The following is a 23,929-nucleotide window of genomic DNA, read 5'->3' as shown; positions in this document are numbered from 1 at the left end:
TTGAAGAGTTAAGAACGATTAACACCTAAGAGGGGGAGGGGGTGAATTAGGTGTACCTTTTAAAAATTTTATCCTTAGCTTAGTTAATTAACTACTTTAAGTTAAGAATAAAGAAGTACGAGACTTGAGAAATTTAATTGAATGTAAGTTCACAAGAAGGTACAGCAGTTCTATGTCATAGTATAGGTGACTGTGACACAAAACTTGATTAGGTACATGCGAGAAATAGCAAAGTGGAAGAACGTAAAAGTAAATGAACAAACAAACGACATTTTAAAAATTGGTTCAGCCTCTACTCCGAGGCCTACGTCCAACCGTTATTTTATTGCTTGTTAGAAATTTACTCAAACTTACTAAACCCCTTACAATGAAAATAACTCGCCAACCTACTCCGGTTGCACTCAAACTTAAAGCTACTCCGCTTCAAGAGTTTATGGGTTCTATCTCAAGGTGTTACAGAATCTTGAATCTCAAGAGTTCACTTAAATGAACATGGAGATTACAATGAAGATCTAACACGAGAATCATGGAACAAACTCATCATGTCACAGTACAGCGAACTGATACTTGGAGGTTTTACAGCTTTTTCGAAAACAATTTTGAAGACTTAAAATCAGAAAAACGTTTTGCAAATCCTTTAAGAACAAAGCTTTGAATGCACAAATGATTTGCAAGGTTTTTACAATAAATGCTTTGGAAGTCTTAAGAAATAAATGTGATTAAGACAATCTATTTATAGTGGATTTAGTCTTAGGTAAGTACACTTTGAAAAATTAAATCCAATATTAAAATGATAGCTTTGAGTGATGGTAAGTGTTAGACTTATAGGCTTGGGGCTTAAGAAATCAGAAAACTTAAGCTTCTACACTCAACATGTGACAATTTACCAAAATGGCAAAAAGTTTTTCTTACTTTAGAAGTTTGACAAGTCCTTTTTGCCATTTTAGTAAAAGGTGTTTGCACAAATCTAGAGGCTTAGACAAGTGGGCTTGTGACTCCAAAATTTCAGATTATTTTCAAGCTTTTGAAAATTCAAATGTTTAAGGTTTAAAGTTTGCAAAGTTTTGACACTTAAAAACATTTGGTCGAAATTCCCCCTCCGTATGATAGTACCAGAAACCACAGTACAGCGTACCGTTGCATGGTTTTGCCATTACTTGACTTAAATGAGAATGTTACACTTACTCTTACATATGTCGACTAAGGCTTGGAAAATATCATTGTCTTGACTTCCTTGATTAGCTTGATCATCTTGAATCATTGTTGAAAATCCATTTGATTGCTTCATTCACTAATTATTTCAACTAAGAGCAAACAATCAAATAACAAAGTGACTTGACATCATCAATCCAATGTGTTCTAACATAAAAGATGTAGAGAAAAAATCACTTTGCTTTGTTAAGCTAGAAAATTTATTTCGTGGCATTTGATAGAATTTATGAGGAAAAAAAACCAACGAAAAGGGCTCACATTTCCATGTTTGATTTTAAACGTTGAATAGGATTTATGGGTAGATAACATAAAACACACTCGATAAAAGACTCAACTTGCTTTTAATTCTCTTCATCTTTTTTGAAATACGAACATAAAACACTCTCGATAAAAGACTTGACTTCCTTTTTAATATGCTTCATCTTTTTTCAATACCTCTATTACGGGCTAACCAAACAAAAGAAAGTCTTTTCTACACTTTGTATGACAACCGAAACAAAAATTTTATCCCTTTCTTAAATCACCATTACAATCATCAGTTATATGTCGCTATTAGACAATTTGTCTACTGACTATACCATAATTGTTTTTCCTCAGCGTCTCATTCAAGGGATCTCCAATTGATATTACTCAAAAGTTTCTAAGAGATGAGGGGCATATGATATGGGTGGGGAAAGGCTCAGGTTATGTGGATGTGGAATCATTTTCATCCTTCAATTTCCCATGAAAGGCACTAAAACAAACTCTAAACAAAATCAAATTAAAAGAAGGAAACAGAACGAGCGAAAGATCTTGGGAGGCAAATCACATTCATAGGTGCAAGATTTGTACAAATCACAAGAGTCATTTTGTAAAATTGTTTACAAAGTTGAGCTATCTTTTAAATAAATGAATTTGAGGCAAGAAGAAACGATAATTTGAATTTGAGGAAATACCCATTCTCGATTTCTCACCATCGGGTAGAATATAATACACCAAGTCATCATTTGTTTTTATGTTTGGAGAACAACCATTCACATCCCAGATTTTATATAATCTTAGTTTTGAAGAATTATTTACATAGCCAGCATAGGAGTCCAATGAAAGAATAACAACAGGCTATAAATATACACCATCCTACTTGTTTACCAAAAGTCTGAGTTGGAAAATCTAAAAATATAATCACCCAATTATGCACATACACTATCATAATTTTGGAGCCAAAACTCTAATGACCTCACAGGCTAAAGGTCGTCCATCAAACTAATTCAAAAGAACATATACAGCCCAACGCCTTGTTTGGATACCAAAAAAGGGAGGATGGAATGGTGGATGGGAGTTTTACCTCCAAATCTTTCCTACGTTGGAGGGGAAATATTTTGCCTTGGAAGAGGGCAATAAAGGGATCCATTTTCCCTCCCCTCCAAATCACTCTATCCCCATTTCGATATCCAAATAATGGAAATTGCCCCCCCTCCAAATCCCTCCCTTCCCTTTCCTTCCTAATCCTTCTATTCAAACAATGGAAACAATGGTTTGACACTAAGCCGGGATACTATTTACCTTCTCTCATAAGCATCATGGAAAATCTTCATCCCTACAATTAGTGTGCTAAAACAAACCCACATGGAGAAATGCTTCACTTACAAGCTTTATTTAACCCACTTTCATGTCATGACAAACCAACATTTATCAGTTGATTATACCATTATCTCTAATAAATTATTTTTGTTTTCTAAAATAGCAAGATAAGGCATGCACACAGCTTTCATGTTAAAATCAGGTCACTCTTTAAGGCCACCAGAAACAGCAACTACGAAGTCAATACAAGAAGACTTCTAAATCCTAAGACATGCGTGGTTCCCACACAAAAAAGAGACATAAATGTGGTAAATCTACACAAACTTAAAAAGGGAAAGAAGAAGGGAGAGATTGATTGTAGCCACTCTATAAACAACCCAGCAAAACGAGCCCCCACCCAAGTCGAAAATGATAGCTTGCATGAATAATTTATTTCTAAATCCCTAATGACGTCTCCACCACTTAACACTTGTGACCATATTTGACTTCAGCTACCCTCCTCTTTAAATTCTGCTCTTCTCAGAACAAAAATGTATTCACTTTTAACCTTGTCATCATCTACCCTCCCACTTCTCTTTTGCCGTGTAAGTTACAACATACATCAAGAAACAATGGGATCATGTAAACACATTAGACAAAATGAAAAGGTTGTATTCAGAGTATTCTTCGTTCTCTTGCTAAATTCAGCAGGCAACATCAACCAATGTTCTTATCTTCCACATGCCACCCCATCTCTGAAAACCTCGAATTCACCTGACATAACATCATCCCTCATGAAACTAAGTATTCATGGCCATTTCGATTTCGACAACACCAGTTACGTAGCAAGTGACTTTGGCAAGAGGTACCATTTCCTTCCTATAGCAATATTATCACCAAAAATAGTCACCGACATATCTACTACAATCAAACACATTTATGGCATGGATTCTAACTCTGCCCTCACTATTACGGCAAGAGGCCATGGTCATTCACTTCAAGGCCAGTCACAAAATCAAGGTGGCATAGTCATCACTATGGAATCACTAAAAGAGCCAAAAATGCATGTTCACACAGGGGAACTGCCCTATGTTGATGTTTCAGGGGGTGAACTGTGGATAAATATCTTGCATGAGACTCTGAAACACGGCTTAGCACCTAAATCATGGACTGATTACCTTCATTTGACTGTGGGGGGCACCCTATCAAATGCTGGGATTAGTGGACAGGCATTCAAGCATGGACCTCAAATAAATAATGTCTATCAGCTGGAAATCGTAACTGGTAAGCACTCAACTCATTCCTCTAATACCCAGACAGACACAGAAGCAAATGCACAGTAGACAATCAAAAAATAGAATAAATCACACCTCATGCAAACTTATAGCAAAACAACTTAGTAGTTCGCAAAAAGACTACAAATAATTCATAATAAGCTGAACACGATATAAAAATGACATTAAATGTGAGAAATTCAAAATAAATGAATCATTGCTTTCATGGGTGCAGGAAAGGGTGACATAGTACAGTGTTCAGAAAAACAGAATTCTGACCTTTTTTATGGTGTCCTTGGAGGACTAGGACAGTTTGGCATCATTACTAGAGCTAGGATAGCTCTTGAGCCAGCTCCCAAAAGGGTATGTACCACGTAAGTTTATTTTGAGCAATAATGAACCATAAACGCACTCTGGTAATCTGGATGCCAATTTTTCACAGGTCAAATGGACGAGAGTCCTCTACTCAGATTTCCACACATTTACGAAAGATCAAGAACAGCTTATATCATTAGAATATTCCTTTGATTATATTGAAGGATTTGTCATAATAAATAGAACAGGCCTGGTTGATAGCTGGAGATCTACTTTCAGTCCCAAGGATCCACTTCAGGCTAGTCAGTTCAAATCTGAAGGGAAAATTCTCTACTGCTTGGAAGTGGCGATGTACTTCAATCCTGAGGATATGAACGTTATGAACCAGGTTAGCATCTTAGACCAGGGATCTCTTGGGATGGGAGTAACTATTAGGGGAGCAAATGGGCTCAAATGAAGTAGAAAATGGAGAGTGGCGATGGTGGAAGGTGGTAATGTGGAAATGGGGGCAATATTCATCCCTTTAGGTGGGGAATAGTTACCAACCTCCCGCCTAAGTAATGCATTACCCCCATGTGAGGGTAATAGTTCCTCCTACCTCCTCTTTCCACCCTCCACTACCAACAATCTCTCCTATTTCTTCTCATTTTAAGCTCTATTACTACCCTAATAATTACTCTCATCCCAAACCATCAAAAGTAACATGCAGATCATACATATTCAGAACTAACCAGTTGTGTGTTTCATATACAGCAAATGGAGTACATATTGTCTAAGTTGAACTTTATTTCGCAAACAATATTCCAGTCTGAAGTATCTTATGTGGACTTCCTGAATCGGGTACACTTGTCTGAAATAAAGCTGCGGGAGAAAGGATTATGGGATGTACCTCATCCCTGGTTAAATCTTCTTGTACCCAAGAAAAATATACACATCTTCGGGAAAGAAGTTTTTGGCCGTATCCTCACAGACACGAGCACCGGTCCTATCCTCATTTACCCAGTCAATCAGTCAAGGTAACAGAATCATCTAATAGTTCATATTTATTAAGTGTAGAGATGCGTAAATATAATAATTGAGGATCTTCTCTGTGCCACACAGGTGGAATGATAAAACTTCTCTGGTGACTCCAGAGGGAGATGTAGTTTATCCTGTAGCACTTCTGACTTCTGTAATGCCATCCTCAACTAGCTCAAGTAAGCTTGAAGATATTTTAGCCAAGAATAAAAGGATTATAAATTTCTGTAACATTGCCAAACTTGGGGTGAAGCAATATCTGCCACATTATGACGATCAAAACGAATGGCGAGCTCATTATGGCTCTAAATGGGATGCTTTTGTACAGAGAAAAAAAGCTTATGACCCCCTAGCGATTCTTGCACCAGGGCAAAAAATCTTCCACAGAGGTAGAGCCACAGCATGGTTATCCAAGTAGCTGATTCAGATATAGGTGGTCTTGATAACCAGAAAGAGAGAGCATCAATGCTAAACACAGTAAGTAAACAACTCTTGCATTTTCAGCGCCAAAACATCAGCCGGTTTTATAAAGAAGGAGAAACATAACGCGATTTTGTGAAAGATAATCTTGGGCTAGCCACACTTGAGGAAAAACTAAGCTAGAAATCCATATGTATAAACTTGGAATTTAAATTAGAAGTGGGGAAATCTGCAACTGTTTCCAAAAAAGAACACTGAAATGTAGATTAAACTGAAAAGGATTCATAGATTGGCCAGGAAACGAATTCACAGGTATCCTTCCTTCTAGCAGTTGAACCACATTTATATTACACACAATACTAAAACAGCTGATCACATCACAAGCGTTACAAGCGTACCTTCAAGACGTAAACGTTTCTGACTATTAAAGTAAAACATTCTCTGAGACATTTACTTCACTCTGACTCCTTATCTTTGCTCCAGCCTAGACCTGGTCGTCGTCTCTCACCCTCGGGCTCTTCATAGTCACGCATATCAAGCAAGGACGACTCGAAGTCAGTTGAGTCACTTGCCATTGGAAGGACACTACTTAAGCCATCTCTGGCACCAAATCCTCCAGCTCGTATTACATCATCAGGATCAACAATAGCTTCCATGTTAACCTCCCCAGATGGCGGCTCAATATGCTGAGATACTTTCTTATGTTCACCATCTTTCCCATATTTGCGATCATTTATGAAATAATGTTTAGTGTCTTCTGTACAAACTCTGTCCTCAGGAACATTATTAACATCCTTTCCAGGCTTGCCCTTTTCATATGTATCTGAATATTAAAAGCTACATAAATACCAATTACATGCGTGGGGAGGTTTTAGCAGCATCGATATAAACAATTGACAAAGCAAAAGAAATGCAAAGTTTCGTAGCCTCATTGTACTAGGTCCCCAAGGAGGAAGATAATAACGTTCATAAGAAAAACAAGTTCATTGGCCATTGATCACCATGCAAAATAATCACAAGTCACCAGAACACATATTACAAGAGTAAGTGACATGATGAGGCTTTGAATCAATTGACTAATTGAGTGTGCGAGATGAACATATGCCCTACAAAACAATCTGCCATGACAAGAAATGCCAATAACGGAACTTGCAAATCTAACACTGTAATCTAGGAAAACTGTGTTGTTAGGCTTGTCAAGTGCAGTAGAAAAGATAACTTGCTTAAGTATCAGAGCTACGTTAGTCGTGATTTACTGGATAAACAGTAGCTATGAGGTAGATAGGTAATATAACAACTTCCCTCACCCTCACCCCACGAAAAGAGGGCATACCACATTCAGAAGAACTAGCACAATACACTTTTCTACTATAGCCAACGCAGGATACATATGTTGCTCAACTTGAAATAGAAATTTGTACCAGTTTTCAATGCAGCTCCATGACCATCCATGATGGATCTAAAAAAACACGAGTGGTAATGTAATCTAGTCGTTCAACTTGTTTCCTGCACCAACTTCCACATATATTACTCCAACACAAAACAAAACAGACCAACACAAAAAACGGCTAGCAATAAAAAGTATAGAACGAACTCAGCAACAACTTTATGAGAACACCTATGGATGGAAGTTGGAACTATTATTACAAAAATGCACCATTCAGATGCTATTTTAAATATGCAAATTTGCAGACTCATCCATTGACAAATAATCAGGCGGTCCAACCATGAAAGATGCTAGCTAAATTAGGTCCTCAACCAACATCAAGGTGATTTTTTTTGTTAAGATAGTCGAGCACAATTAAAGAAAACATCAATCTTAAAAACTGCCAGATATATATAATTTCCGGATACATTATGACAAGGCAGGGAGGTAACTATTTAAAACAGACGAGATAAAGAACAAGAGTTCAGTCAAATTACCCCAAAATCAACTACCCCTAACATTATTTTTCTCCAAATATCCAACAAAACATGAGTTCAGACTTCCACTTGATCTCGATACTTAAAATCATTCTGAAGTTCTCTAATTGCCAAAAAATAAGAGCAGAGGTAAACAACATGATATGGTATGGCAAGCTTGCACATGATTGCCTAATTTAACAAATTATAATACACATATAGCATATTTTGTAATCGGGATATCTTAAACCAAAAATCACAATGAGTCCTAGAAAAGGGCCGCCCGGTGCACAATGGCGTCCCCGCAAGGCAGTCCCACCATAAGGGTCTAATAGGGGCAAGCCTTCCCTTGCCATTTTAGCAAGAGGCCACTCCAAGGACTTGAACCCGTGACCTCTCGGTCACACGGTAACACCTTAACGTCTCCCTTCTACAATGAGTCATAGCACCAATACAAAATACTTAGGAATCGGTTCATCATTAGCAACAAGCCTACAATTTGAGGGAATCCGGAAACCCTGACCCAGCATAGTACAAGAACACTTTAGTCCTACTAAAAGTCAAACAGCAAGACAATTGAACAAGCAGCGTAAAAACCATCAAAATCTTTTTTAACTACTGCAATACTTCCAATTTTCGAGTGACAGCAGCAGCTAAAACCTAATTCACCTACCAAACATGTACTCAGTATTTGTCAATTGGGTATCCCAGGCCTTCAATTCTCTCAAACTATAAGAAACACAAATAATGCAATATCTAGCCCCTTCCCATTGCAGCTACTCCAAACTCAAAATCGTCACAATCGCATCACGGCGTAAACAGCTAAAACAGAGTATTACATTTTCTCGGTTCATCGACTAAACCCTAATTCACCAGGCATAACAAACGCTCAATTCTCTCCTCTCCAAACACCACAAAATTACAGCGAAAAGCGAATTGAACAATAATCTAACCCCTAAAATTCCACAAACAAGTTAAACCGCTCCAAATTGATAAAATTGATACATCCATGCAATTTCCACAATAAATAATTCAACATGAATCGTAATCGAAATGCTACAAAATCACAGCAAACACAAATTGCAAAAATCAACATTACACAAACATAAACATGAATTTATATTTAAATGCTACAAAATCACAGCAAACACAAATTGCAAAAATCAACATTACACAAACATAAACATGAATTTATATTTAAATGCTACAAAATCACAGCAAACACAAATTGAACAGAAACCTAATTAGGTGAGTAGATTCAAGCGTCAAAATAAGAGCATCATGACACTGAAAAAACTGCTGTAAGGTCACCTTAATTTCTGTGAAAATGGCGGAAAAGAAGAGCGAGAGAAATTACCGAGAGGCGAGAGCAGAAAGTGCGTAACGTACCTGTGAGTCTGTGAGCGTTGTAGCGATGGTGACAATTTGGAAAATATATTTTGCGTTTACCGCCTTTTCTGCGTACTTTCTGTATGACGTGTTGAAGACACAACGTGGGTTTTTCGACATCTGTCCTTACCATTTTCTCCTATCATTGTCACTTTTTTTTTTTGGGACTTGCTAAATTCCGCACACAAGTTTACTAAATCCTGCACATTTTTCAGTCTTATTCCGAGTTTACCCCTCTCATTTCACCCTCATTTCTCACACTCACCCAAAGGGAAAAATCAAAAACCAGAGGAGAAAGAACCTTACGTAACCCTAACAACCAACAACCCCTCCCCCACCTCCGTCACCATCGACCACCCCTATTCCCGCGCCGATCATTCCTCCTCGCAACCATACCCACACCGGCCACCTTCTCCCCACCATAGCCGCAATCATCATTCGATCCACATTTAACCGCAACGAAGGTGTTAGATCGACGGCGGGGCTGGGATGGGGCGAAGGAATAGGAGGTCGGCCGAGGGCAGGCGCCCGGTGACGGTGGAGGGTGATTGGTGTTTTTGGAAGGGTGATTGGGGCTGTCGAATTGGATGCCGGGTTTGGGAAGTTTTTTTTTTTTTTTTTTTTTTAAGGGTAGTGGTGGAAATATTAGGCAAAATGTGTAGGATTGAGTAAAATGACGTGTTGGATTTAGCAATTATGTTTTTTTTTAAGCCTTGTTCTCTTTTATTGAAATGGATCTGAATTGATTTATAAGATCTGAATTGAACTGAACTGAATTTATATGATCTGAACTAAACTTATAGGAACTGAACTGAACCTATAGGATCTGAACTGAACTTATTGGATATGAACTGAACTGAACGTATAGATCTGAACTGAACTTATAGGATCTGAACTAAACTTACACGATCCAAATTTAAATTAACTTAAATTAATTTAACTTAAATATTATTATTATTATTATTGTTATTTTTATTTTTATTTTTATTGTTATTTGTTATTAGTATTGTTATTGTTATTGTTATTATTGTTCTTGTTCTTGTTCTTGTTCTTGTTATTATTATTATTATTATTATTATTATTATTATTGTTCCGGGTATAATTCCAGAGCAAGTATAGTTACCACCCGTGGCTTGTTGAATGATGTCTTGAGTTGGATTCTCCTTTGGTCTTAATCGTTCCTCTCGGCCTCTCCTGCAACAATGAACGAACTGAGGGCTTGGCTTTGTGCCAAGCGTACTCACTCCGACGCCCAAGTCAGTAAACTTAGATGTATAAGCTGTATGCTAATTGGCTAGGAATATATTGTAGAGAGATAAGGAAGATTATACCAGATGAATAGTGTATTTAGGTCAAGTTATGTATTTCTGGATTGGATCCTTTCCTCAATGAAGGTTGAGGAGTATTTATAGACTTCACCTTTTGTCACGTAGTGGCCAAGTGGCCAAGTGGCTAGCGGTGGAAAGATCGATCTACCCCTCGGCCGAGGGAAATTTGGCCGGCGGCGCCGGTGACCCGCCGCCGAGGGGTCTTGGATATGAGTACGCGGATATGTGTCCCGGCTAGCAGGTTGTCATGCCGGGACCCAGGTTGGCAGGCCGATGGGCCGCATCGGCCATGTATCTCGAGTCGTTGACTTCTTTGTGGACATCTTTGACCTTGCTCAATATGTTGACTTGGTCGGCGGTGCAGAATATGCCCCATCAATTTGCCCCGGCAAAGATAGTCTATGTCGTGGTATGGGCTTCGATGTACGTACGAGCGTATATTCTCGCGCAAGTAGTTTGTAGAAAATTTCCCGCATCGGCTTCTTCTGCGGCTTCTTCCGCTCGCCTAGTCTTTCTTAGGCCGTACCATATCCCCCTCCACATGGATGTGTATTGGGCATCCGATGTGGAAAAGAAAGGGACGCCGGCCGAGACCGGGGTTGAGATCGCGGTTATTTTGATTGCCCCCCGGCGGTGTCTAGCTTGGTTGATCATGTGGCCGGGCGGAGAAAAGGTGCGTGGGAATTTGTTGAGGAAGGTGAATAGGCGGAGAGATTTGAATAGGCGTGTTGAAGACGTTTGGTCACTGTTGCATTGATTGACATAATCGTTGCAACGATTGACATCCCGTGGTTGCATGTCCGACACGTGTCCGCACGCTTTTATTGATTGGTTGACGCTTCATGGGTCGTTTTTGATTGGTCTGCTTCATGGGCTTTTCCCTATAAATAGGGCAATTGCTCCGAAAAATTGGCCACCAATTTCATTCTCCAAAATTTCCTTCTCTCTAAACTTCCAAGGGTTTCTTTGTCTTCTAATTTCCAGAGTTGTTACTCCGGCGAGCGTTTTCTTCAAGGTAAACAAACAAACTTTCCAATTTTTAATTTTGTAAGTTCATTGTAAACATGTCTTCGCCGACGGGCCTAGTAAGCCGGGCCCTAGGTCTCCTTCTCCCGAAGTCGATCCTCGGATTACGGAGGAATGGGAGGATGATTCGATGTCGATGATGACGCGGACGATTTTGGTGATGATCGAGGAGGCTCGTCCTAATAACGTGAGGAAGTACGTTATGGATCACGGCCTCGCTTGTAAAGTCCGTCTTGACTGTACTTGGACCCATAAGTTAGCCCGTTGTTCCGGTGAGATATTCTTCGAGAAACATTTCTTCTTCGGTGAGGGCTACGAAATCGTTATCCGAGGAGGAGGGTTTGTCTGTTGCCCTCCACCGGCCACACCGGCGTATATATGCGACATTTGGAGTTTGGGCTCCGGTTTCGTGAACGGGTATGTTGTGGCCATCCTCAAGGCCATGAACGTTGCCGTTGCCCAACTGCACCCGTTGGCTATGAGGACCATAATCGGGTTTGTCTGGCTTTGTCTCTTCAAGGGGGAGGCCCCAACGGTGAACTTATTTCGCCGACTTCATTATCTCCAGCCGTCATTCTCTGGCCGCGCCGGGTGGTTCAGTGTGCACACGGAGAAGGGTTATGTCTCTCGACAAACTTTCCTCTTGCAAGGGCTGGCGGGGTCGGTGGGTGTACGTTAAGGTGCCGGATGACTATCCCGTCGCCTGCTCTTTTCAAAGATCAAGTTAACTTGCGGTGTGAGACTAAGGCGGAGCATGATAGATGGGTCTCCCGGAAGAAACTCAAAATGGACGCTGGCAGGGTTCTTCTCTCGGAGGACGAGAGGCTGGCAATGCGGCTTTTTGAGGTAGACAAGGGTGGGCTGCCGAAAAGATGGATTCCTCCAACGCAGATCATTCTTCAGGATGAGCCGCTTTGCCATGTCGGCCTCATACCGGCCCTAGCGCAGGGTGAGTGGGGTCGGTGTGAGGCCCATCACCGTTCTCGTTGTGTCTTTGAACTTTGATTTATTTCTTCTACTTAACTCTTGCTTCGTTTCCTTCGCAGACCATTTTGGACCGGACTATTCGAGGATATCCTCCGGAGAATGGGATCGAACAAAGATAAAACCGTTGCTAACCTACATCCCAAAGCTCTCCCCAATGACCGCGGGGAGGTCGCCGACCGATCTCATAGAGCGGCGGTGAAAAGCTTGAGTGCGGTGGAGACCCAGGCGAAGGTTGTTAGTAACGTGCCGCGCCATACGCGCAAAACGAAGTCCTCGGCGGTGGTGGCGTCGACACCGGCTCCGCCTTCCATCCCCCTTGTTCAGAAGGAGACGGTGGAGATCATTTGTATCTCCAACGGGGATGACTCCGACGAAGAGGAGGGCTCGCCCCTTGTCCGTAAAAAGAAAGCGACGGCCTATAGCGCGACCGTTGATTCTCGCTGGCCGACGAGGAGACGCGCGTTTCGGCCAAGAAGGCCAAGCACGGTATTGTTCTTTCGTGGCTTCGATTTAGCCGGTTCCTTAGGCGCCGCTCGTGTTAGGCTCTTCGGCATGTCTGCGTATGTCGATACTTATGCTTGCTTTAAATTTTGTAGATCGGCCGCAATCGTCCGCCGCCAATTGGGCGAGCAAGTGGAGGGGAGTTCTGTGCGGGCTGGTGATCAACACGTCACCGTGAACTCTCCATCCCAGAAGGTTCTCCTCCCCCATCCGCAGGCCGGTGATCAAAATGTCACCACTGTCCCTTCATCCCAGAAGGTTTCCCTCTCCCGCCCTACAGGCCGGTGATCAAAATGTCACCACTGTTTCCTCATCCTGAAGGTTTCCTTCTCGGCTCATAGATGAAGGCACGGAGCTTATCAAGGAGCTGGCGAGGTGGAACGGTCTTACCGGTGCTCGTATCGTAGAGCAGGAGAAGGCCTTGGCTCAATCCGCTTTTGAGCTTAATGCCATTAAGAAGGTGGCCGTGAAGGCAAAGCAGGATCTTCTCAACGAGCAGAGGCTCGGGGGATCGAGAGGGCGCTCTTGGTGAAAGAAAACTTAGGCGGGACGTTGAAAAGGAGGTCCTCGCCGAGAGAGCCAAGGCCGAGGTCGCGGCATAATTTTCGGGGAAGTGTACACTTGTTCGGGGGCACGCCGACCTCTACCTCCAGCAGAGGAATGAATCCGGGGACCTGTTTAAGGCCCAAAGGCGGAGGTGGTTCGGATCGAGATGCCGTCATTAGGCAAAAGGAGAAGGACATTGAGATGCTCCAAACCGTCATGCTCCCTAACATGTGTTGAATTAGGGATTTAGCCGAAGGAGTCTGCTAGGGAGGTGATTGAGGAGCTCTTCCCTCTTGATGGTTCCTTCCCGTGGGACAGCTATGACAAGTCGCTTGATGACAAGCTCGAAGCCAAGGAGCAAGCCGTGGCGGAGAAGGCTAAAGAGGCGGTGAGGGCGAAGGCGGAGAAGGAGGCGGCGGCCGAAAAAGGCGCCTGGCCGAGAAGGCTAAGGAGGCCCAGGAGGAAGCCAAGCGGGCAAAGGCGGCCGAGGCCGCCGAGGCTAAAGCCGAGGCCGCTTGAAGCCGAGGTCTTAAGGGAGCTTTGGGGTACCCATCGAAGAAAGTGCCGCCGCCGCCGATGGCGAGCAACAAACGGACATAGGGAGATAGCATCTCGTAACTTTTGTCTTTTGGCTCATCCTTGTAATTTCTTGTGATTCGTTGAATATATTTAATAAGAGTTCGTTTTTACTTCACTTCTTTCCCTTGCGCTAGTATTCGAGCTTCGATTTGTCCTTTTAGCGTCTCCGTCTTTGTCCGGGTTGTCTCCTTCCGTTATTAATTGAGTATCTCTTATGTTCCCGCCTCGGCGCCGGCTTGGTCTAAGTGAGTGCGTGTCTCAATTGTGTTAACGCTTCCAAGGCATCTTGATCGTTTCGGCGAGTTTTATTGGTTATAACCGTCGCAGTTGATGTCGCTTCCTTAGGGTGCATGCCGCTCTTGTCGGTATACGGTGTGAGACGTCGTCTGCCGTGGCGTCTATTACTTGGAGTGACTGCGACGGTGCCCGTTTCTTGAAGGAGACTTCCGTGGCGTCTACTACTTGGAGTATCTGCGACGGCGTCACACCTCTTGGGGTGGCTCGCCGTGGCGTCTACTACTTGGAGTGATCGCGACGGTGCTGTTTCTTGAAGGAGACTCCCGTGACGTCTACTACTTGACGGCGTCACACCTCTTTTCGCCGTGGCGTCTACTACTTGGAGGAGCTGCGACGGTGCTGTTTCTTGAAGGAGTCTTCCGTGACGTCTACTACTTGGAGATTGCGACGGCGTCACACCTCTTGGGGTAGCTGCCGTGGCGTCTACTACTTGGAGGATTGCGACGGTGCTGTTTCTTGAAGGAGACTCCCGTGGCGTCTACTACTTGGAGGATTGCGACGGCGTCACACCTCCGCCGTGGCGTCTACTACTTGGAGTGGCTGCGACGGTGCCTGTTTCTTGAAGGAGACTCCCGTGGCGTCTACTACTTGGAGGATGCGACGGCGTCACACCTCTTGGGGTGACCTGTCGTGGCGTCTACTACTTGGATCGGCGACGGTGCTGTTTCTTGAAGGAGACTCCGTGACGTCTACTTGCGACGGCGTCACACCTCTTGGGGTAATCGCCGTGGCGTCTACTACTTGGAGTGCTGCGACGGTGCTGTTTCTTGAAGGAGACTCCGTGACGTCTACTACTTGGAGTGACTGCGACGGCGTCACACCTCTTGGGGTAACCGCCGTGGCGTCTACTACTTGGAGGATGCGACGGTGCTGTTTCTTGAAGGAGACTCCCGTGACGTCTACTACTTTGAGTGATCTGCGACGGCGTCACACCTCTTGGGGTAATCGCCGTGGCGTCTAAAATTTCTTGAAGGAGATCGCCGCTCTTGTCGATATGACAAAGTGTGAGTCGGCGTCGTTTTCTTGATAGGGGCTGCCGCTCTTGTCGATATGAAGTGTGAGCCGGCGTCGCTCCTTCCTAATAAAGGTCGCCGCTCTTGTCAAAGTGTGGCCGCGTCCGCTCCTTCCTAGTAAAAGGCGCCGCTCTTGTCGGTATGACACAGTGTGAGACGGCGTCGCTCCTTCCTAGTAAAGGCCGCCGCTCTTGTCGGTATGAATTCTGCTCCTTCCTAGTAAAGGCCGCCGCTCTTGTCGGTATGACGATGCGTCTGCTCCTTCCTAGTAAAGGCGCCGCTCTTGTCGGTATGACAAAGTGTGAGCGGCGTCGCTCCTTCCTAGTGACTATGGGAAGAGCGTACATTCGATGGAAGACTTGGATGATTTTTCATTTAGGTAAAAACACGCGTCGGGGTGAATTTGTTTTGGACACCTCCGGCGTTACATGGAGTATTCCCGAGATGTCCGGCGTCCTAATGGCCCGTTGAAGGCGTACCTCCCGATTAGCCGCTAGTTACATCCATGAGGTCGCTCTCTGTTGTAAGGATAGACCTTTCCCTTTCTCCGATTTCTTTGCCACCTTAAGGGATTGCATGTTGCATCCCTCGGCAGCTATCCGGGCGTTCACCACCTCGTCATTCTCGTCTTTGGAGACGAGCTTATGCGCTTCCCCCAGGTCCGAGACGTACATCAATGTTAGGGCCCGGATGGACATCACTGCGTCGGCCTCGCTCAGAGTGACACGGCCTATGAGAACGTTGTAGGCGGATGAGCCGTCGATGACCACGAACTCGGCTAGGACATTCTTGGCCGCATTCCTTTCGCCGAACGTTACGGAGTCCGATTGATCCCGGTGGTACGGTCCGGCCCCCCAGAAATCGTATAGCGGGTTGGTGGTGGGGCTTAAGTCCTTGACCTTCGGCCGAGGCCGAGGAAGCACTCCACGAACATGATATTCGTGTATGCGCTTTGTGTCAATCAGGCACCTTTTGACCAGGTGGTTGGATATGTCCAAATTGACTACAAGTGGGTCGCTGTGAGGAGCGATGACTCCTTCGTAGTCCTTTCTTCCGATAGTTATGTCGGGGATGTTGGAAGAGGGGGTGGCTGTGTTGGGCACAAAGTTGATGGCCTGATAGAGCTCGTTCAGGTGTCGTTTGTACCCATGAGCGGACCCTCCGTTCTCGTGGCCCCCGATGACAACGTGGATCACTCCTATCCGTTCGAAGACGGATTTCTTTTCTGAACTGCCGGCGTCGGTCTTTTGGCTTTTGGCAACGTACTTGCCGAGGCTCCCCTTCCGGATCAGCTCTTCAATGGCATTCTTCAGATGCCGGCAGTCGTTGGTTAGATGGCCGGTGTGGCCGTGGTACTCCCAGTACTGGCTCGTATCACCGTCACTTTTTGGTTTTGGGGTCTCTCCCACTTCGGCCCTCGCTTTTGCTCGGGCGAAGACTTCGGCGGGCGATACGACGAGAGGGGTTTTATCGTTATACCGCCTCGGTGGTACGTTCCCGAACTCCACCGCGCCCGCCGAGTCCTGTTTCCTGGCAGATTTGTCAGGCCGTGACCTATTATTGTCACGGCGTCTTTCTTCGGACCGTGACCCGTTGTTGTCACGGCGTCTTTCATGCGGGTTGTCCTCCTAGCGGCTCTTCTTTTCTGAGTGCTCGGCCTCGCTCGGGCCTAGCCACGTCTTGTGATAGTCTTCTACCTTGATGGCTTGGTCAGCCTTCTTCCTGGCGGCATCCAAGCCCAAGCCTCCGCACTTGATGAGCTCATTTTTCAAATCTCCCCTTGGGAGGCCTTTCATCGCCGCGAAGGCCGCCGCCGGGATTAATCTCCGAATCTGTTGGACCTTTCCGTCGAACCTCTTCATGTAGCTTCGTAGAGACTCGCCCCCTTCCTGTTTGATAGTTAGGAGGTCCGATGTCTCCACGGCCCTTCTCTTGTTGCAAGAGTACTGGGCTAGAAAGGCGTCCCTTAGGTCGGCATAGTAGTACACCGATGGGGAGCCCCTTGTACCAACTTTGAGCCATCCCATGCGGTGTTGTTGGGAAAACTCGGCACCATACTTCATCGGGTGCTCCATATCGACATATGAGACTCGAAAGCCTCGGCGTTACTGGATCACCCTCCCCTTTGTATGATATGGGTGGCAACTTGAGCTTAGTTGGCACCTGGACTTCTAGGACGTAGGCGCTGAGGGGCTGTCTGATCACATGCCGGACGACACGTGGCGATCGGCTCCTCGCATTCCTAGCCCGACTCCTCTCCTCGTAGCGGGAGGGACTTCTTCCCTGACTCTGGCGAGTCGGGCTTCTTCTTCTCCGACTCTGATGGGTCGGACTTCTTTCATTCCTCCGGAGTGGGCCTCGTGGCTGCTGCGGTGACGCTGTCCCCCCGCGAGTGCGGTCGGGACTTATGTCCATCACTAGCATTCTGGGCTCCTCCGGTGTTTCAACAGGGCCAACCTCTTCCAGTGCTCCGTTCAAGTCTCTTGGAGTCACGTTCTGGGCCCTGGTCTCCTGGACGGGTCCCGCCGCTCTTGTCGGTGTGACAGTGTGAGCCGACGTCCTACCGATGAGGTCCAGGATTTGCTTTAGCAATGCCACGTCGACCACATGTCCCATGAGGGTGACTTGGTTGGCGGGCAGCGTCGCATCTGGTGTTATTGGCATCCCGAACTCCGGTTGGATTACTCCGCCGGCGGAGGGCTGCATGACTCCAGAATTGTTGAAGGTATCATCTGGGTGGAGGGGCTCGTCGGTTACGAACACCTCTTGTTCTTTTGACATCTTCTTAACTTTTTGGGTGGGTTTTTGTTGTTTTTTTTTTTTTTTTGTTTGGGAATGAATGTGACTAGCTTCTAGTGTCCTTTTCCCCACAGACGGCGCCAATTGTTCCGGGTATAATTCCAGAGCAAGTATAGTTACCACCCGTGGCTTGTTGAATGATGTCTTGAGTTGGATTCTCCTTTGGTCTTAATCGTTCCTCTCGGCCTCTCCTGCAACAATGAACGAACTGAGGGCTTGGCTTTGTGCCAAGCGTACTCACTCCGACGCCCAAGTCAGTAAACTTAGATGTATAAGTTGTATGCTAATTGGCTAGGAATATATTGTAGAGAGATAAGGAAGATTATACCAGATGAATAGTGTATTTAGGTCAAGTTATGTATTTCTGGATTGGATCCTTTCCTCAATGAAGGTTGAGGAGTATTTATAGACTTCACCTTTTGTCACGTAGTGGCCAAGTGGCCAAGTGGCTAGCAGGTGGAAAGACTGATCTACCCCTCGGCCGAGGGACCTATGGCTGGCCGGCGGGCGCTGGTGACCCGCCGCCGAGAGGTCTTGGATATGAGTACGCGGATATGTGTCCCGGCTAGCAGGTTGTCATGCCGGGACCCAGGTTGGCAGGCCGATGGGCCGCATCGGCTAGGCTGTCTGAGTCGTTGACTTGCTGTGGACATCTTTGACCTTGCTCAATATGTTGACTTGGTCAGCGGTGCAGAATATGCCCCATCAATTATTATTATTATTATTATTATTATTATTATTATTATTATTATTATTATTATAAAAGCCCGCAAACTTTTATTAATCAATCGAAAGTTTACAAGAAATTGGTGGGCAGCTGAGATACATTTTGGGCGCCCACTTCCTTAGCAATAACAAAGTGTAGATACGTCGTTTCTGCACCTCCCGCAAGCCACCCGGTGATGATTGGGCCGCATGTTTGGTATGCGGAACGATTTATGACAGTTCGTAAGTTTATCGTCAAGTGATAGCTCAAATACTTGTGTCTACCCCTTGGTCGTCATCTACACGCCGGTACAGTCGTTTTGACAGTAATTAGAGTTCATTTGAAGTCCGAGTCAAAAACCGCTTCATTTTCTAATAAACCATTTAAAATGCCGAGTCGGAATGTCCTAGAATATTCCGGATATATTTTATTCCATAAATTAATTTTATATCTTTTGGCAAAATATATCTCGAAAAAGTTATAAGGAAGTTGAGATCTACTGCAATTCCATAAAAGAAACGCGGAAATCTTCCTTCCGCTGGAGGAAACCTCTGGGGAAAGGACGCAGCAGCTGCTGTGCCTCTTCGAAGGATCGTAGCAGCTGATGCGCCTCTTCCCCAGCTCTTTTCTCCGTGTTTTCAAATTTTTCCGTGATTTGTTTCCAAAGTTTGAATCATTCCATAACTCTTCATATTTTCTAGTATAAATAGGGACCTCCGTCCCACATATTTTTCACGCGAGTGTCCGCCCTTCTCTTCTCACTTTGCATTCTAAGACCGTGCTCTAAGCTTTTGACGTCAACGTGCTTGATCAATCGACCACATAAGCTCAGATCATTCTGAGTACCAGTCACGTTGCATGACCGACCAATTTGACCACTACACATCAATCAATTTAATCTAAATCCTCTTACGAGCGCACTTTCTACATACATTCGAGTCGAGCAATCACTAAAACGTTAACTTAGTTAATCTCGTTTCATCAAAAATGTAAGTCTAAGGGTGTAAATCCCATCTTTTTATTATATTTTATTTTTGTATCCATCCTTGTAAGATTTACGTCAAAAGCATATTTAAAACCGATTTCTAAAAACCCCTTTATTAAACTGTTTTTCGGATTAATTGAAGGCTGACGTCAAGAAGAAACGCAGCATCTGCTGCGCCTCTTCCTGAGGCTGCCGCAGTTCCTGCTTTTCTTCTTCTTCTTCCTCTGTTCTTCGTTAATTCGTCTCTTTTGTTTTGCCTTTTGTTTTTCTTCTTATTTTCTTCGTACATAATAATCCTAATACGTTTTTTTATATTTAATATATTTTTTATGGTTTAAATCCCTTATAATCAATATTTGCGGGTTTTCTCCATTAAAATCAAACCCGGATTTTAGGAACTTGATTCGTTTATATCAAGTTTCTGAGATTCGCCTTTTACAAATTTTCACCGTTTATTTCTAGTTTGCCGTGTCTTCAACTCGTCTTCGTAATTTGACATAGTTAATTTAATTAGCTTAATTCGTCTAAACCCGTTTTAACTCATGTTTTATCGCTTTTATGACAATTTCATATGTTAATAACATGCTAAATCACGTTCACCCGAGTCAAATATCGATAATCAATCATTAAAATTACCAACGAACGTAAACAACCCGCAGTTCTGACTTCACAGTCAGAACTCAACCCAGGAACAGACGCAGTGACCACTGCGCCTCTTCCAAGAGACGCAGCATTGCTGCGCCTGTTCGGGTGACTTCTGTCCATGAACTCCGTTCTTGCTTTGACCTAATCTCTTATTTACGTAATTAATCAACTATTAATCGTATTATCACCTCTAATCTGTTTATTTTCTAGCTTTATTTATTTTCCTTTCTTTTCTCAAATTATCCGTCTTAAGTATATTTTTGACGTAAATCATGTAACCCATTGTAATTTATTGTAATTTTAATTATCGCAATTTATTTATTTGTCTTGTATGATTTATTTACTTGATCTTTCACATGTAATTGAATCTAACATCTACTTCGACCCAATTGTTTGCTAAATATTTGTTCACCGACATAGTTTAATTTTCACATGCTAGGATTAATCTGTAGATGTTGCATTGCATGCATATAATCGACAACATATCAAATATAGATGACTTCTCTAATCATTAGTAGAGGCCGCTATCGAGGCGGGCGGGATTAGGTGTTCAGTAAAAGGACTTCCTAATACGTACCCTCACCCCTTACTCCAGATCTTTGTGAACATCTGTGTTCATTGGCATTCGCGAGAGTCATTCTAGACATAGAATGCTAAGGGTAACGAGTTCTTAGTGTTCATGTCACTACTTTGTGTCTTGACATGACACGAGGTATTCGAACGGTTCCAATTTCCTATAAAAGTTGGTGGCGACTCCATAAATGCAAACGCTTGTTCCCAAGCGCCCTCGTGGGCCCGTGTCCACAGTTTGGCGACTCCGCTGGGGAGAATACACTTACGTGTTGCCAAGGGTGAAACTTGAACAAGGTTAGGGAATAGTTTATACGAGACAGTTGTCGGTTTTCATTACTCGACCTTCTTAGGTCGTTATTCGGCCTTCCTAGGCCCAACCCAACCCATTCGTCCAATCGTCCCGTCTGGACGGTCCAAATTCTTATATGGGCCTAAAGATAGATAGCGATTGACGTCAACCATACCGTGGTGCATACTCATGTTTGTGTCAAGGGCTTTCACTACTCGAGGGAATGGACTAGGAACCGACCTTACTCTTGTTTGGCACGGACCTCTCCACAGACCAGGGTTTGATTGCTTGGTATGGAAACCCACCTCTTAAGCCAAAACCATTCTAAATGCACTCAGCATGCCATTATAATGCCTGTATGAATGCTTGTATCATATGTGATCACCGTTTTGTAAACAAAACCATGGCGAAATTTTGAAAAAATCAAAAAACCATTTTAACATGTAAACATCTTCAAAAAATGGCCAAAATTAGCGCAAAATGAGCCGAAACTCTGTTAAAATCTCCAGTCAAAATTCGGGCCTCAAAACCCATTTCAAAACCTCACTTCGAGTCAGCACTCCTACAACTGCACTACAGTTGCCTAGGACAAACATTTTAAAACTTTGTCATTTTCAAACCTCACTTAACACAAGTGGCACACTCCCACTTCACAAGTCGAGTCTTTTCTTTGAGTAAGTGTGCTAGAATGGTCGATTGTGTTTTGATTCGTCGTCATTCTCTTATCCAGTTTCCAAGATGCCTGAAACTAGTACCACAAGTGCTAGTGGTTAACCCCAAAATGGTAATGATCAAATCCTAGCTGCGCTCACACGTCTCCAAGCAAGCCAAGACCTAGCTTATGATCGCCTCAACGCTATTGAAGGCCGAATTGTTGCTGTGGAAACTAGACTCCCTCCTGCAGAAAGCGATATTCCTAGCGAGGTCATACATGACAACCTTCCACCCTTTGTTGGGCTACAAGAAATCAACCCTCCAATAGGTCCTACCGAAGCTCAAAGGCGACTCCAATACTTGGAGGAGCAACTAATGTACCTTAAGGGATATGACATCTACAAGGAGAATAATCGCAAGTATAAGGTCGTAAATGCTCAATTGCCAACCAACTTCAACATGACTGACATCCCAAAGTTCAAGGGGCATGAAAACCCTTTGAACCACATTCGTGCTTTCAAAGACTACATGTCTATCAAAGGCATCAAACTTGAGATGTTCTTAAGGTTCTTTCCTTTATCTCTCGACACCATTTCTAAGAAATGGTTCTACTCTTTGGAACATAAGAAGATTGCCACTTAGGATGACACCGCAATTGAATTCACTAAGCAATACGCGGATAATGCTGAGATCCAAGTCAATATGCGTACTTTAGAGGTTCTTACCCAAAATGAAAAAGAAGGCTTCACCGACTTCCTAAGTATGTGGAGGAAGACTAGCACGCAACTGGTTGAGCATCCAGATGAAGCTACCCTTGTGGAAAAGTTCGTGGATAATTTGAGGCCCATTTATGCAAACCACCTGAGGTACCAAAACATAAAAACCTTTAAATATTTGACTGTACTAGGAACAAGGATTGAAGATGACATCCGCAAAAGACTCTTGTCCAAAACGGTAGATCGTGGATATCAAGGCTCAACGAGTCGTTCTTATGGCTCTACTAGCAAGACTGATGAGGTTAACCTTGTCGAATCATCAAAGAAGAATAACCCATAAAGGAAATTCACAAACATTGATGATACGTACTGCAACGCTCTAAAAAGGTTGATGAAACAAGGTAAGCTCCAACCCATAGGACCTACACCTGACCAGGAAAAGAAGTCCAAGTTCTGGGATGAGAATGCATATTGCGAATATCATAGAGGCAAGGGACACGATACAGAGAAATGTTTCAAGCTAAAACATGTCCTTCAGGATATGATCGAAGATGGTCGTTTATCTATACCTCCTGGAGGTAAGCCTAACAATACTCAGAATCCTCTTGGAGTTCTGATGATTACAGATGAAGAATCCACCTTGGATTGCTCACACCTTATCTCTCTAACCAAGGAGAAAGTCAATGGAGTATGGGAAGATGGCGATGAAGATGTCTACCTCCAGGATCTTCCCTTGATCAAAAGTGTCGAAAGTCTTACGGATGAGATCATTACCATGTTACTTCAAGATGACCATTTCAACCCTATAACATTAATCACTGACGCCAACTCAAACTAGCAAAAAAGATGGAGAAAATCAATCAAATGGACCAACAATCAAGGAAAGCTCTTCAAAGTCACCACTGGAGAAGGAGAGATGTTCAAGGGAGAATCTGAAGACAATGAATTCGAATCAGAGTCGGAGTCGGAATCAGAGTCTGAGTCTAGAGAAGTCCCTAGAGTGTCTCCTCCTGTCGTCACTCCCAATCCCCTTGTTTCTCCTAGCATAGCATCAAGTAGTAACAATAGCTTGGAAAATGTCCCAGTAGCTATCCCTTTACCGCCACTGACTACTGAACAGATGACTTCTTTGTTTAAACTCTTTTCAAAATTTAATATGAATAAATCAGATTCTGCTTACTCTTTGTGTTATTCTGAATGCAATTCTATTTATGATG

General features: G+C 43.7%; 2 protein-coding genes across 5 annotated transcripts; one reads left to right on the top strand and one right to left on the bottom strand.

Annotated features, from left to right (window-relative positions):
- The first annotated feature begins 3,111 nt into the window (after positions 1-3,111).
- LOC141657240 (cytokinin dehydrogenase 9-like) lies at positions 3,112-5,879 on the top strand. Its single transcript, XM_074464396.1, has 5 exons — positions 3,112-4,035; positions 4,261-4,388; positions 4,468-4,728; positions 5,094-5,356; positions 5,442-5,879. The coding sequence occupies exons 1-5, from the start codon at positions 3,303-3,305 to the stop codon at positions 5,773-5,775; spliced, it is 1,719 nt and encodes a 572-aa protein (XP_074320497.1). The 5' UTR covers positions 3,112-3,302; the 3' UTR covers positions 5,776-5,879.
- Positions 5,880-6,015: 136 nt separating this feature from the next.
- LOC141657242 (uncharacterized) lies at positions 6,016-9,154 on the bottom strand. 4 transcript variants are annotated; one of them, XM_074464399.1, is made up of 3 exons: positions 9,069-9,154; positions 7,199-7,283; positions 6,016-6,600 (listed from the first exon to the last, which is right to left on the bottom strand). In XM_074464399.1, the coding sequence occupies exons 2-3, from the start codon at positions 7,227-7,229 to the stop codon at positions 6,233-6,235; spliced, it is 399 nt and encodes a 132-aa protein (XP_074320500.1). In that variant the 5' UTR covers positions 7,230-7,283; positions 9,069-9,154; the 3' UTR covers positions 6,016-6,232. The 4 variants fall into 4 exon arrangements, with proteins under 4 accessions (XP_074320500.1, XP_074320498.1, XP_074320499.1 ...); XM_074464397.1 differs by having other exon boundaries at positions 9,037-9,087; XM_074464398.1 differs by having other exon boundaries at positions 8,991-9,075.
- Between the last annotated feature and the right edge of the window lie 14,775 nt (positions 9,155-23,929).

The sequence above is a fragment of the Silene latifolia genome, chromosome 5 (assembly GCF_048544455.1).
Source record: "Silene latifolia isolate original U9 population chromosome 5, ASM4854445v1, whole genome shotgun sequence".
NCBI classification, from domain to species: Eukaryota; Viridiplantae; Streptophyta; class Magnoliopsida; order Caryophyllales; family Caryophyllaceae; genus Silene; species Silene latifolia.
Note: the sequence above shows the minus strand (reverse complement) of the source record. Positions and strands in the feature narration are given on the sequence as shown.

Bases quoted from the DNA above. Each gene is read 5' to 3' on its own strand.
- LOC141657242 (XM_074464399.1), bottom strand. From the start codon at position 7,229: ATGGATGGTCATGGAGCTGCATTGAAAACTG. The intron at 6,601-7,198 runs GTACAAATTTCT...TTTAATATTCAG, and splicing joins TGGAGCTGCATTGAAAACTG to ATACATATGAAAAGGGCAAG.
- LOC141657240 (XM_074464396.1), top strand. From the start codon at position 3,303: ATGTATTCACTTTTAACCTTGTCATCATCTACCCTCCCACTTCTCTTT. The intron at 4,389-4,467 runs GTATGTACCACG...AATTTTTCACAG, and splicing joins TTGAGCCAGCTCCCAAAAGG to GTCAAATGGACGAGAGTCCT. The intron at 5,357-5,441 runs GTAACAGAATCA...TGTGCCACACAG, and splicing joins TACCCAGTCAATCAGTCAAG to GTGGAATGATAAAACTTCTC.